General features: G+C 43.4%; 1 protein-coding gene across 3 annotated transcripts; it reads left to right on the forward strand.

Moving 5' to 3' along the window:
• The first annotated feature begins 8,610 nt into the window (after positions 1–8,610).
• Positions 8,611–12,861, forward strand: LOC114042302 (sialic acid-binding Ig-like lectin 10). 3 transcript variants are annotated; one of them, XM_027860986.1, is made up of 7 exons: positions 8,611–8,721; positions 8,805–9,188; positions 9,847–10,131; positions 11,467–11,727; positions 11,826–12,110; positions 12,241–12,311; positions 12,493–12,861. In XM_027860986.1, exons 1-7 carry the CDS (start codon positions 8,643–8,645, stop codon positions 12,529–12,531), a joined length of 1,404 nt encoding a protein of 467 aa, XP_027716787.1. In that variant the 5' UTR covers positions 8,611–8,642; the 3' UTR covers positions 12,532–12,861. The 3 variants fall into 3 exon arrangements, with proteins under 3 accessions (XP_027716787.1, XP_027716786.1, XP_027716788.1); XM_027860985.1 differs by having other exon boundaries at positions 12,212–12,311; positions 12,493–12,859; XM_027860987.1 differs by lacking the exon at positions 12,493–12,861 and having other exon boundaries at positions 12,212–12,315.
• The last annotated feature ends 923 nt before the right edge of the window (positions 12,862–13,784 follow it).

A 13,784-nucleotide genomic window follows, 5' to 3' on the forward strand; every position in this document is an offset into this window, starting at 1 on the left:
AAAGGTCTTACTGAATTAAAGAAAATGTATTTTTAGGAGAAGACAGAGCTGAGCTGAGTATGCTTGTAGAAATCAGGGAAGGATTCAGTGGGGAAGTGTAGAATTAGTATTTTAGGCCTGTCTAACTGTATTTTACTTTTAGACAACTCAATATCACTGCAAAGGGCTATGGGTAGGCTAGGTATTGCTAACCTGAAGGGTTATAAGAAATTGTCTTTTCCTTGAGAAACTTTGCTTCCTCTTAGGCATAATAAAAAAAAAGAAACACCTTCCCCATGTGCTATAATCACTTTTTCTCTCAATAGATTATTTGTTCCCAGAATTCTCTTTGCTATCCCTCTTCTGCCTTTTAACTCTGAGCCACTTTCAATTATCCTTTGTCTATTTAATGATGACTAAAATGGAGTCATTTTTTGACCTTTGTGAAGAAGGGAGCTCATGCGCTGAGAGAGGGTTGAGGAGAGGCTGATGAGAAAAGAGGAGGATTGGAACAGAATCTGTGGTGAGTTATAGGGAGTTGACAAGAAGTGAATAGACGGATTTTGTGACATCGGGGCCTCTCTATTCTGTCCCATGCCCTTGGACTAAAGGAGGAGGGGGCCTCACATAGGTCCCTCTGTTGGCTTCCTCTCACCCTCCTACTCTCTCTCTGTCTAAACTTTGGCAGGCCTTACATTGATTGATATCCAGTTTAGCTGAATGACTTAAAATGAATTTATTTTTCATTGTGCAAAAGTTTGGAAATCCCCAGCAAATTATGGCTCAGAATTGTTTCCGTATATCATCTGGTAAATCTAGTTAGCTGGTGATTGTCTTCTCTCTAGACTTTCCCTAAGTGTTCCTTCTCAAAGTACACCCGAATTTCATCCATGCTCTTTACTACACACTCACTTCACATACTGAGAGACACTCTCATTCTTTATACCCTCCATGGAAGTCACAGAGCCCCTGGGGGCCTGGGTTTACACAGGGTTTACAGGCAAAGAGTCTACTGAGATTGCTCATATGTTACTGGTAGGGTGATGGGGTCAGGAAGCCTAGACTGATAACCAAAAGGGAAGTTTCTAAAAATCAACCAGGAGGGCTTAATCAGAATGAAGAAAAAAGTTATAACTCTTCTGTAACACTAAGCATGCTGGACGGTTTCAGCACCTAGTAATAAACATCGGAGGCAGTATTATAGGAAATGGGGCATCTAGGTAGCAATATAGGGCACAGAGCACTGGGCTTGGAGTCAGGAAGACTCATTTTTCTGAGTTCAGATCCAGCCCCAGATATTTACTAGTTGTGCAACCCTGGGCAAGTCACTTAACCCTATTTTCCTCAATTTCCTCATCTGTAAAATGAGCTGGAGAAGGAAATGGCAAACTACTACAGGATCTTTGCCAAGAAAACCCCAAAAGGGGTCATGAAGCGTCAGATCTGCCTGAAAAATGACTAAACAACAAAATTAAAGGAGATAGCCCTATGAGGATCAAAACATAGACTCTTCTGATTATTCCATTTTAATATTTAAACTAAAGAGATATTAAATATGTATTGATGTAAAATTTAAACCAAATGGTTCAAATCAAAGTTTTAAACTATTTGGTAGCAAATAGGCTACAACATATTAAAAACATGTACTATGACCAAATTAAATTTATACTAGGGAGAGGAAGGTTGATTCAATGTGAAGAATATGATAACAGACCTGATAAACCATATTAACAGCATAAACAATAACACATAATAATAGTTGCTGAAAAAGTTTTTAACAAATTCTAACATCTGTTTCTGTTTTTTTAAAACCCAACAATAGAGAGTATATGAATCAATGGACCTTTCTTTAATATAGTAAATAGTATCTCTCTAAAACCAAGAGCAAACATTATGTGTAATGTATAAGAGTTAGCAGCCTTTTCAATAGGATCATTGGCAAAGCAAGGATGCCCATTATCAACATCATTATTTAACATAGTACTGGAAATGCTGGCTATTACAAAAAGGTAAGAAACAGAAACCCATGGAATAAACACAAAGAGAAAACGAAATTATTGATTTTAATTGATGATATGGTGATTTCTCTAGAGAGCCCTAAAGAGTCAACAAAAATTAATTGAATCAATCCATTCAGCAAAGTTGCAGGAAATAAAATAAATCCATGTGAATCATCAACATTCTTGTATATTACCAACAAAACCCAGCCAAAAGAAATAAAAAATGAAATTCTATTAAAAATAAACATAAAATATTTAAATATTCGGGAATCCGCCTACCAAGATACACCCAGGAATTATGTGAATAAAATTACAAGACAGTCTTTACGAAAATAAAGACAAACCTAAAGAGTTAGAGAAATATTGGTTGCTTAGGGGTAGGCCAGGTCAATATGATAAAATACAATATGATCTAAATTAATTTACTTATTCAGTGCCATTCTAATCAAACTACCAAAAGACATCTTTATATTGTTAGACAAAATAATAATGAAATTCATCTGGAGAAACAGAGGGTAAAAAAATTTTAATTATAAAAAAAGGGAGGAAATGGGATTTAACAGAACCAGATCTCATACTGTGCTACAATCTAGCAGTCATCAAAATGATTTATTACTAGTGGAAAAAATAAAGATCAATCAGTGGAAAAGCTTAGCTATACAATATTTAAAAAGGCAAATGAATATAATAGCCTAGTGTCTGATGAACCCAAAGACGCCAATTACTGGGGGAAAGATTTACAATTTGACTAAAACTGCTGGGAAAAGTAAAAAGCAGTCAGGTAGAAATTAGGTAAAGATAAACATCTCACACCAGGATAAACTCCAAATGAATAAATGACTTAGACATAAATAATAATGTGATGAACAAGGACGAAATTATTTTTTTCAGTTTATGGATAGGGGACATTTTATGACCAAAGTGACAGAGAGGCTTATACGAGATGCAAGGAACGAATCTGATTACATAAAATTTACAAAAAAATTGCACAAACAAAATAAATGCAATTAAAATTAGAAGGGAAATAGTTAACTAAGAAACAAATCTTTGCAGCAAATTTCTCTTATAAAAGTTTTATATCTAATATATCTGAGAGACTTATTCAAATTATGACTAAGAACCATTTCCCAATATCAAAGGATATGAACAGACAGTTTTCAAAAAAGAAATCAAAGCTGCCAACAACCATATAAAATATTTTAAATGACTAATACTAAGAAAAATACACATTGCAGCAATTCTGAGGTTCTATCTAACACTTGTAATATTGGGAAAGATGACAACAAAGGAAAAGGAAAAATGCTGGTGAAGCTGTGAGAAAACTGGCACAGAAATACTCTTTTGGAGGAGCTGTGAATTAGTCCAGTCATTCTGGAAAGCAACTTGGAACTATGTCCCCAAAGTCATTAAAATGTGAATCCCCTTTGACCCAGGAAAACTATTACCACTCCCAAAGAGAACAAGGAAGAAGCAAAGGACCCATATGTCCAAAAACAATTACAGTGGCTTTTTTTGAGGTAGCAAAACCCCCTGAAAACTAACATGGATACCCATCAATTGGTGAATGAGTAAACAAATGATGGTACAAAAATGTAATGGAATATTATTACCTCATAAGAAATGATGAAGTGAGCGTTTTGGGAGAAAGCTGGGCAGACCTAGACGAACTCTTGAAGACAGAAACAAACAGTTCCAAAAGAACAGTTTATGCAACAACAAAATTATAAAGTCAAACAACTTTGAAAGACTTTAAAACTCAGATCAATGCAATAACAAAATGTGATTCTACATATCCAAAGATGAAGTCCGCTCCCTACCTCTTGAGAGAGAAGTAATGGACTTATAATTAAGAACAAGACTTGCTTGTCTTTTTGGAGACTGCCAATGAGGGAACCATTTTTGTGAGTTTTTTTTCCTTTTTTCTTTTTGTTTAATTGGGAGAGGATTGCAGGTTTCCTTCTCCTATTCCCCAGTTGGCCAGAGGAAGACTTACTAGTCTTTCATCAGTGGTTTAGTAGCATCCCCAGATCAGCTGATGGCAGTGTCTGCATTGGAAGCCAAGGTCAGGTTGGAGTCAGGGCTTCACAAGAAACCCAGTAGAGAAACTATACCATGTGTAAAAGGAACTCCATTTTTAACTTTCCTGAGTTTCTTTTTTTAATCTCCTTCCCAGCAGCCTGGATATACCTCCATCCTTGTGGTCCTCTCTTGTGATTGATGAATGCCTATTTTGGACCACTATTTCATGAGGTTCTTGGGCTATTCAGGCACACATCTCTCTTGGCACCACTCCTGATTCTCCAGATTTTCCCCCTTCTCCTTCCCCTTCCCACTTTTCCAATTCAGCAAATGTATAATCTTTCCCTTCATCAGAATATAAGCTCCTTGAGGGTAAGGACTATCATTTCTTGTTTTTATCTATATGCCCATTGCTTAGCATGGTACCTGGCACCACTGAGTAAGTGCTTAATAGCTGATTTGTGAATCTATCATCTATCTATCCTTGTAAATTAAAAAAAGAATACACTGAAAAAATGTGATAAAGCACATCCCTTTTTTGTTCTTGTTTTGTTTGTTTGTTTTTTTAAAAAAGGAATGAAAGTCAGTTTGGCATGACCTGTGCTCGAAAAGTCAAGTTCATGCTCTACGTTGTAGGCTGTGGTCCTTTCTCTCAGGTACAGGCTGTTTCATGAACTCCCTTCAAAGTTCTAAAGGGATAAGAGGGCAGGTTTTCCTCCACTATCATTGACTGAAACCCCTACCAGCTGTTTTCCCCATTGATATGGGCCAGTTATTAGTGCCTCAATTCTATTTAATCACTTAACATTGAGTAACTTTTACAAAGACCCATTTACTTCAGAGGTATAGCCAGAACAAACATAGACGTTTTCCCTAATACATGCAGGGCATTCTCTCTGCTAAGCCATCCCTATCTCTGATAGAATAAGTTCAGACTTAGCTCAGTTCCTATGTAGCATTGGACCCACCAAATTCGTGTCCCAAGGTCAGCATTTCTGCTTGATGAGTCCTCAGCCCAACTTCTGTTGACATTGGTGCAGAGAGTAGCTCTTCAAGTTCCCCTTTCTCCTCCAGGCTGTGCTGGCTGCAACCTGGCCTGGATTCCTATTCTCATATTCTTGTGGATTCATATTCATTCTCTTGTGGTGCTAGACTCCACTCTGAACCTAGAATAGAAAAGAACAAATGACTCAGACCCATTTCTTGTGTACTATATGGCTTCAGAAGGTAAGAAAACCCTAAAACCAACCCCTTTACCCACATGGTCTTTCTTTTCAAGATGTTTTATTTTCAGTTCCAAATTCTCTCTTTCCCTTGACTCCATCCAGAAGGCAAGAATTGTGTTACCCATTATACCTATAAAGTCACGCAAAACATAGTCCCATATTAGCCAGGTTGCAAAAAAAACAAAAAAAAAAAAACGAATGAATGAAAGAATGAAAGAATGAAAAGGCAGGAAAAATAAAGAGAAAAAAATATGCTTCATTCTGTACCCAGAGTCCATTACTTCTCTATCTGGAGTTGTGGCAGATCATTCTATTGATAAGAGTAGCTAAGTGTTCTTAGTTAATCATCGTTACAATATTACTGTTACCATGCACAACTCCTGGTTCTGCTTGCTTCCCACTACAAGGGTATTTACTGTGTAGATGCCATCAGCTCCCTAAGATGTAAATAAAGCCAAGGGGTAGCCGAAGTTGCTTTGGGTCTTTTCAAGAGTCCCCAACAATCCGACTCTGTAGCCAATCAGAAAAGGTTCCTCCCAGCCAAGGTGACTAAAATATGCTCTGCCATCTGTTCAAAGCCCATTGCCCCATTTATCATCACAATGCTCCTGGAAGCCATCTGCCTAGACCTCCCACATCAGAAGCTTGCAGCAGCTGAGCAAGCTGAGAGGGTCTCTGCATATATGCCTGATCCCAATACAACTTCTTTAATTACACATTCTAGAATATTATCAGAAAGCAAAATTGAGCAGTAGTTGACTAATAACCTACAAAGTCAATTATCTTCTCCTTTTTTTTATTTTTTAAAAGGATATTAACCCTTTTTCAATGTACCACTCCCATTCTTCATGGTATATGTACCAAGTACTCACCATGAGCCATGCATGATGCCAAGCACTGGACATAGAAATACAGAAGTGATATAGCTTCTGTCTTCAAGGAACTTGTGTTCTAATAGGGTGGACAATACCTATTGGCTGTAGTGATAGATAAAGGGTGCTTGGATTCAGGGAGTCACAAGGGATGGTGAGTGGAACCATCAGACAGGTGAACACCCTCTTTGTGGAAGGAACCGCAGTATTTATTTGATATCCAGGGCAGGATGAAGAAAAGGGGTCAAAGGATACAAATGCAGTGAAAGAGAAGATGGCAAGATGGTGCTGGCTGTGGTAGCAGTTGGACAGGCTGTGGGCCATGGTCTGGCAGGTGGCTGGGTAAATCTGCCCTCACTCCCCAGTCAAGGCAGCTCTAGGGTGGGAGATCTAAAACTTTCCCAGGGTCTGAGGGCACCGATTCAGAGGGTCTTGTTACAGTTCAACCAGCACATCCACTAGTTCTTTTAGCACTAGACAAATTGGTTCCTCTGACCTTGTGAGTGTAGCTTATAAAGAGATACAGAAGTCATGCAGTGGATAGAGTGCAGGGCCTGGAGTCAGGAGGACCTGAGTTCAATTGTGGCCTCAAACACTTCCTAGCTGTGTGACCCTGGGCAAGCCATGTCAACACTGTTTGCCTCAGTTTCCTCACCTGTAAAATGGAGGTAACAACAGCACCTACCTCCTAGGGTTTTTCCTGAAGACCAAATGAGTCAATAACAGAGTTGTTATTCAGTTGTGTTTGACTCTTCATGACCCAATTTTGGGGTTTTCTTGGGAAAGTTATTGGAGTGGTTTGCCATTGCCTTCTCCAGCTCATTTTACATATGAGGAAGTGAGAGAAATAGGGTTAAGTGACTTGCCCAGGGTTACACAGCTAGGACATGTCTGAGACTAGATTTGAACTTAGGAAGATGAGTCTTCTTGATTCCAAGCCCATTGCTCTATCCACTGCACCACCCAGCTGCCCTGGCACATAGTAGGCACTTAGTAAATGCTCTTTCTTTCTTTCTTTTTCTTTCTTTTCTTTTCTTTCTTTCTTTCTTTCTTTCTTTCTTTCTTTCTTTCTTTCTTTCCTTCCTTCCCTCCTTCCCTCCTTCCTTCCTTCCTTTCTTCCATAAAGACCAGCAAGTATCTCTCTACTTAATTGCCTTGGGCATCAGCTCCTGATTAACTGAGGGGATAGGCAGTGAGGGAGAAGTCCTTAGAGAATGCTTAGATTTGCCCTCCCTCATGGGTTATGCAGAGCATGCACAGATATCCCCTGCTTGTTCCTAATCCAACAAAAAAAAGTCAAGGAATTTATGTGTAGTTTGGAGCAACACAGTTTTAGAAAACCACCCAAGGACAGCCACAATCACACTATCCAACCAAAAATTGGGGTTGAGATCCTACTCGGGTCAGTCGCATCGCTCATTTTTATGAAATCAAGCAAGGCTGCTTGATAAGTTTCTTCCAACATATTTCAGATCTCATGAAACATTCCTTTTTTTTTTTTTTTTTTGCTTTTTGGTGTGGCAATCAGGGTTAAGTGACTTGATACACAGCTAGTAAATGTCAAGTGTCTGAGGCCATATTTGAACTCAGGTCCTCTGACTCCAAGGCCGGAACTCTATCCACTGTGCCACCCAGCTGCCCCCTCATGAAACATTCCTGTAGGTGAAGAAAGTAGTTTCTCCTAATACACATCTGATTTGTAGGTGGCCTACTCAGGGGCTGCTACTTCCTCCTCCATTAAAGTGATGGGATCCTGCTGAGGGCTACTGGGCTGCATCCTTCTGTTTAAACATTCCAGGTCTCTACTAATATTAACTGAAATGTTGTTTGTTTTGCAATATTTTGGGCTGGTTGGTTTATGCATAGCATCCAGAACTTTGTAGTCTTTGCTGGGGGTGTCAGCTCACCTAGCAGATAAGTAGTCATTTTGGCCAACAGATTCAGGCACAGGCCTGTGATGAAGGGAGGAAGAGGAAAGGAAGGAGAGGAAGAAGGAAAGAGAGAGGGAGAAGAAAAAGGAAAGAAAGAGAAAGGGGCAAGAGAGTTGAAGACAGGGAAGAAAAGAGAAGGGGGGGGAGAGAGAGAGAGAGAGAGAGAGAGAGAGAGAGAGAGAGAGAGAGAGAGAGAGCTTGCTTCCATTTTCCACGCATGTCTCTTTCAAACCTAAGCTGGCTGGTGAGTTCCTTGGTTTCTTTAGATGAGACATCCCCTCTTCCCTCCTCATGGGAACTGTTTGTCTTTGTGTCTTCAGAACTTGAAGTCACTAGCCACCGCACCCCTATCTGTTATAGAAACATTCTATTCCACAAAACACCCACAACCTCAGCCTTTGTAAGAGATCTGTCTTCCCGCATTAGTAAATTTTGAACATTTCCTGAGCTAGCTCAAGACCAGAGACCCCTCCTCACTGAACCCAAGTCTGTCTGGACTGGAGCAAACTGGTTGTTCCTCTGATGAAAATAGCAATCTGCCTGTTTCCACACAGCAGCTTCCTGTTTCAGCTTCCCCTCTGTTCTGACCATGGGGAGAGCTGATCAGAGGAAACCATGAGGCGGACGGACACGTCTGAGGCCGGGCTTTCTCCAGTGCCAGGGATGCTGCTACTGGTGGCCCTTATCTGGGAGGGTGAGTGGGGCTAGACCACAGAGGGCACTGGGTGAGGAGAAAGAGCGGTTGGGGATACTGACCCAGACTTCTTCTGCCCCCAGGGTGTCTGTGCCAGATTACAAGATATGAGGTCCAGAGGCAGCCGACGGTGATTGTGCAGGAAGGGATGTGTGCCCGGGTACCCTGCAACATCTCCTCCCATCTGGAACACATCCCCAAAGTCTCCCCAGGGCATGGCTACTGGTTTAGGAAAAGGATGCATAAAAAATATGACGATCTTGTGGCCACAAATGACCCAAATCGGGAGGTAGAAGAAGAAGTCTGGGGCCGATTCCGCCTTCTAGGGAGTCCTGGGATGGCCAACTGCTCCCTGAGCATCACAGACGCCAAGAAGGCTGACAGTGGGCAATATTACTTCTGGATGGAGAGAGAGGGACAAATGAACTATACTCATGTGAAACTTGTGCTTTATGTGAATGTGACAGGTGAGGAACCACCTTCCAGCAGAGGGCCCCAGGGCAGGAGGAAGGGGAACCTCAGCAGGAGACTGGCCTGGCAGGTCCCTCAGGCTTGAGGTCCCATGTGGAGGAAACAACAAGGGGAGAGGGGAATACATAGGGGCATGAACCCAGGGAGAACGGTGAAGGAAAGAAAGGATGTAGAAGCTATGCTCCAGATTCCATAGGTTGGTATGGAAAGGAAGATGGTGGGCTCCTCTCTGTGAGGAAGCAGAACCCTAGGCAAAGCTAAGAAGGCTGTGGGGTGGGCTAGAAAGAGCAGTAGACTTACAGTTCCCAGAAAAGATGGATTCAACCCCTGATTGACTACTTATAGCCGGTGGGACAATTAGCACGTAACTGCACCTCTCTGGGCCTCAGTTTCACCAACTGTAATATCTGAGGGTTGGACTATATTATCTCTAAAACATTATCTATTTAAACTCATGCTCTAAGAAGTCAATTCCTGAGGATAGGAGAGGATGACTAGAAGGCTGGTAATGAGCAGGGAGGGGACTGAACGGGTCATACTATGAGGGGAACAGAGTAGGGACCTGAGGGATGGGGGAGGTGCCAGCATCTGGAAGGACACTTGAGGCCTAATTCCCCTCCCCAGCCCATGGCTCACTGTCTCTCTCCTCTCCAGACTTGATCCAGAAACCAGACATCTCTATTCCGGAGATGCTAGAGTCAGGGAACCCAGTGACTGTGAAATGCACATTTCCTTGGACTTGTGGGGAAAACAGGCCCTTCAAATTCTCCTGGAAGGGGGCTGCCCTCTCCTCCAGGCCACAAAGCTCTGGGGCATCCCACTCCTCAGAGGTCTCCTTCATCCCTGGGCACCAGCATCATGACACCAACCTCACCTGTAAGGTGACCCTTCCTGAAGGCCGTGTGAGCACAGAGAGAACAGTCCAACTCAATGTGTCCTGTGAGTGCTAGAGTCAGGAGGCCTGCATCCCCCAAGTGAGAGGGCTGAGGGAGGGGTGCTTTAAGATACCAGGGTCATGGACCAGATGCCTTTTTCCTGGACCAGGGCAAGGAAAACTGCATCCCAGTAAATACACAAGCTGGGATTTCCTGTTTTCTCTCTCTCACTCTCTGTGGTTTCATGTGCCAGTTCCAGTCAGGTAGGGATTATTCTAGATGGTGTCTGAGCTCCCTTCCACTCTGATGTTCTGTGCTTCTGAATTTAATGTCTTCCCTGCCTGAGGCAAGGCTGGGCAGAGAGCCCCATCCCCCAGCCAGCCTGGTCCTTCTGTTGCAGATGCTGTGCAGAATGTGGCCATCTCCATGGCCCAGGACAACAGGAAGACAGGTATTAGCAGAGCCCCTGGGGGAGGGCTGGGAGGGGACCCCAGGTGCTTCAGCTTCTACTGTGAGGGTGGGCATGGATGTCAGGGAGGTGAGGCAGACAGGAGAGACAGGGAATCTCATTCTCCAGACCCAGAGGGAAGAGATGAAAGAAAGGAAAGAAAAAGAAGGGAAATAAGAAAGAAAAAAGAAAGAAAGAAGAAAGGAAGGAAGGAAGGAGGTAAGGAAAGATGGAAGGTTAGAAGCATAAGGAAGGAAGAAAAAAGGCACAAAGAAATAAAAAAGAAAATGGAAGAAAGGAAGGGAAAAAGGAAGAAAAAAGAAAGGAAGAGAGAAAGGCAAGAAAAATGAAAAAATGAAGGAAAGCAAGACATGAGAGAGATAAAGAAAAAATAAAAGGAAGGAAAAAAGAAGAATGGTGGAAGGAAGGTAAAAAGAAGGAAGGAAAGAAGGAAGAAAAAAGACGAAAAAGGAAGGTGAATGAAAAAAAATAAAATGATAGAAGAAAGGATGGAAGAAGGAAACAGTGGAAGTAAGGGAGGAAGGAAGAAAGAAATGGAAGGAGGGAGGCAGGAAGGAAGGAATGGAAAGGAAAGGAAGATAAACAAAAACCCAATCTGAAGGAAAGGCAGGGAACATGAGTTAGGCTGAGTGGGGGCTGTTAGCAGGAAGACAGACAACAGGTACTTTCATTGTCTGGCTCTGAGGAGCAGGCAGGTAAGATGGAGTGGTGGGAGAAGGGGGCAGGAATCCAGGCTGGGCTGGGCCTGGGGGATTTCCTTCCTGCCTGGCCTCTTGGCCTCTTCCAGTTGCCCCTTCCTTGTGTGATCTTGGAGAAGTCCCACCAGCTTTCTAGCTCCCATCACCCTTGTGGGTACAGTGCAGGTGGGGACTAGGGGATGTCTGAGGTCCCTCCAGCTTCTCACTACTGGGACATCCTGATCTTTTTCAGTTTTTGTGCCAGGAAACAGCTCAGCTCTTGTGGTGCAGGAGGGACGGTCCCTTCACCTGCTCTGTGCTGCCAACAGCAATCCCCCAGCCACACTGAGCTGGCTCCTGGGGGACCAAACCCTGGCCTCTTCCCAGCCCTCAGAGGATGGGGTCCTGCACCTGGATCTCCCACACCTGGGGCCAGCAGATGGAGGGAATTACACCTGCCTGGCTGAGCATGCTCTGGGCTCCAAGCAGGCCTCCCTGAGTGTCTCTGTGCAGTGTGAGTGTGAGGGGCCTGGGCATTGAGCTGTGCTTGGGTGCTGGTGAGATAAGGAGAGTGTCACCTGCTAAGGGGTGGTCTCCTGTATCTTCCCACAGACTCCCCAAGGATGCTCAGCTCTTCTTGCTCCTGGGTCAAGGAGGGCTTGCTCTGTACCTGTTCTGCCCAAGCAGAGCCAGCCCCCTCCTTGCATTGGTGGGTAGGGGGTAAGCCTGTGGAGAGCAATGGTAGCAGCGACACCTTCCAGGTGATATCAAACAGGTCTGGGCCCTGGGCCAGCAGCATCCTGAGTGTGAAGGTGGGCAGGGTCCCCAACATCAATATCAGCTGTGAGGGGAAGAACTCACAAGGGAGCCACACCTTCCTGTTCCAGCTAGTGCCAGGTGAGGTACAGGGGAGGGAGGCAGCTGGGACCAAGGGCGCTGAGGACAGTGAGTCCTATGTGGTGACCACACGTGTTCACCCCAGACGTCCTTTATTCCAGATGGGCCCATGCCTTCTCATGTATTCCAGAAAGGTATGATTCTGGGTGTCCTCTGCGGAGCTGGTACAGCAAGTCTGGTAGCCCTCTTCCTCCTCCTTCTGTGAGTGTGGGGGCTGGGATGGGGAGAAGATCTGGGGCTGGGGGTGATTTAGGAAATTACAGCCAGCTTTGATGTCTCAGACAGCCTCAGATATTGATGTCTTCCTGAGTTCAGGCACAGATTTCGTAGGAGTATAAGATAGAGAATAGGAAGGGAAGTTTCAGTTCTCTTCATTTTACAGATTGAAAAGACCAAACATGGATTCACAGAGGAGATGTGACTTGCTCAAGGTCACACTTATGACCTGGTATGTAGTCAAGTCATGAATAAAAACTGCCTAGGACCCTGATTCCAGATCCAGTGGAGCTTCCAGAAGCAAATGTGGAAGCTGGTGGCCCAGTGGATAGAGCGCTGGGCCAGGAGTCATGCAGATCTGAGTTCAAATCCTGCCTCAGACACTTGGAAGCTGTGTGAACCTGGGCAAGTCACTTAAATTGTTTGCCTCAGTTTCCTCATCTGCATAATGGGCATAATAAGAGCACCTAACTCATAGGGCACTATTTAAATGTTGGTGTTATTATAATTAAATGGGATCTTCTCTACAAAGTATTTGGTATAGTGCCTCACATGAAATAAGTAATGTAGAAATGTTAATTATTATTATTATTGACTGAGGTCGTATCTGTAAAGTCCTTGGCACAGTGCCTGGCACATAGTAGGTACTTAGTGCCTCCTTGTTTCTTTCCCTGGTCTGCCCCCTTTCAATTCCCTGAGTTGAATGATGGGCTCAGTATCACTGACAGGGAGAGGCACAGCTGGATTTGGCCCCCACATCATCCAGTGCCCTTTGCCCAAAGCAATAAGATGAAGAGAAGGTGCTCTGCTGAATGGGCCTGATCATTCCTCAGAACAGGCATTTATATTGTCCCAGACAGGAGGAGGGAAGATTCATGGGAAAGGGGCCAAAATTTCCACTCTTTGAAAAAAATTAGGACACTTGCCCTCCTCCATTTTGTGGAGCCTTTGCTCTCTTTAAAAATGTTATTGGGCTTTTTAAAAAATTTTAGTGTCTATTTTTTCTCCCTCCCAATGAGAAATCCTTGTACAAAATACACCCAGTCCAGCAAAACCACAATTAAACACTGAAGCCGAAATACTCACATGGTTTCTCTCTTCCTTCATCACTTTCATTACATCCTTTTCTCTCCAATGATTTTTCCCCTTGATGGAGAAAACAGATTCAAGGTGAGATTCTGCCATCTCTTTGCAGGGCCTTGTCCTTTTCCCATCTATTCCAAGCAGTGGCCCTGTGCCTTTTCCTGCCTCTCCTCTCTGCCCTTCCCATCGTCCTTAGCTTCTCTCCCCAACCTGGCTCCTTCCCAGCTTGAACGTGGCTATCACCCATTCCCTCAACAGTGCTACACGTGCATTCAGCAGCCTCTTGTTTCCTCTCTTTGTTGCAAAGCCAGCTTGGTTGGAGAGCTCCTTCTGCAGCCACATCAGTCTTTTTATTTTCTTTTTTCTTTTTCTTTT

The sequence above is a fragment of the Vombatus ursinus genome, unplaced genomic scaffold (assembly GCF_900497805.2).
Source record: "Vombatus ursinus unplaced genomic scaffold, bare-nosed wombat genome assembly UNPS02014344.1, whole genome shotgun sequence".
Lineage (NCBI taxonomy): Eukaryota > Metazoa > Chordata > Mammalia > Diprotodontia > Vombatidae > Vombatus > Vombatus ursinus.

Excerpts from the sequence above, each read along its gene's own strand:
- LOC114042302 (XM_027860985.1), top strand. The coding sequence starts at position 8,643 with ATGAGGCGGACGGACACGTCTGAGGCCGGGCTTTCTCCAGTGCCAGGG. Across the intron at positions 9,189-9,846 it reads GCTTTATGTGAATGTGACAG|ACTTGATCCAGAAACCAGAC; the intron begins GTGAGGAACCAC and ends TCTCCTCTCCAG. Across the intron at positions 11,728-11,825 it reads CCTGAGTGTCTCTGTGCAGT|ACTCCCCAAGGATGCTCAGC; the intron begins GTGAGTGTGAGG and ends ATCTTCCCACAG.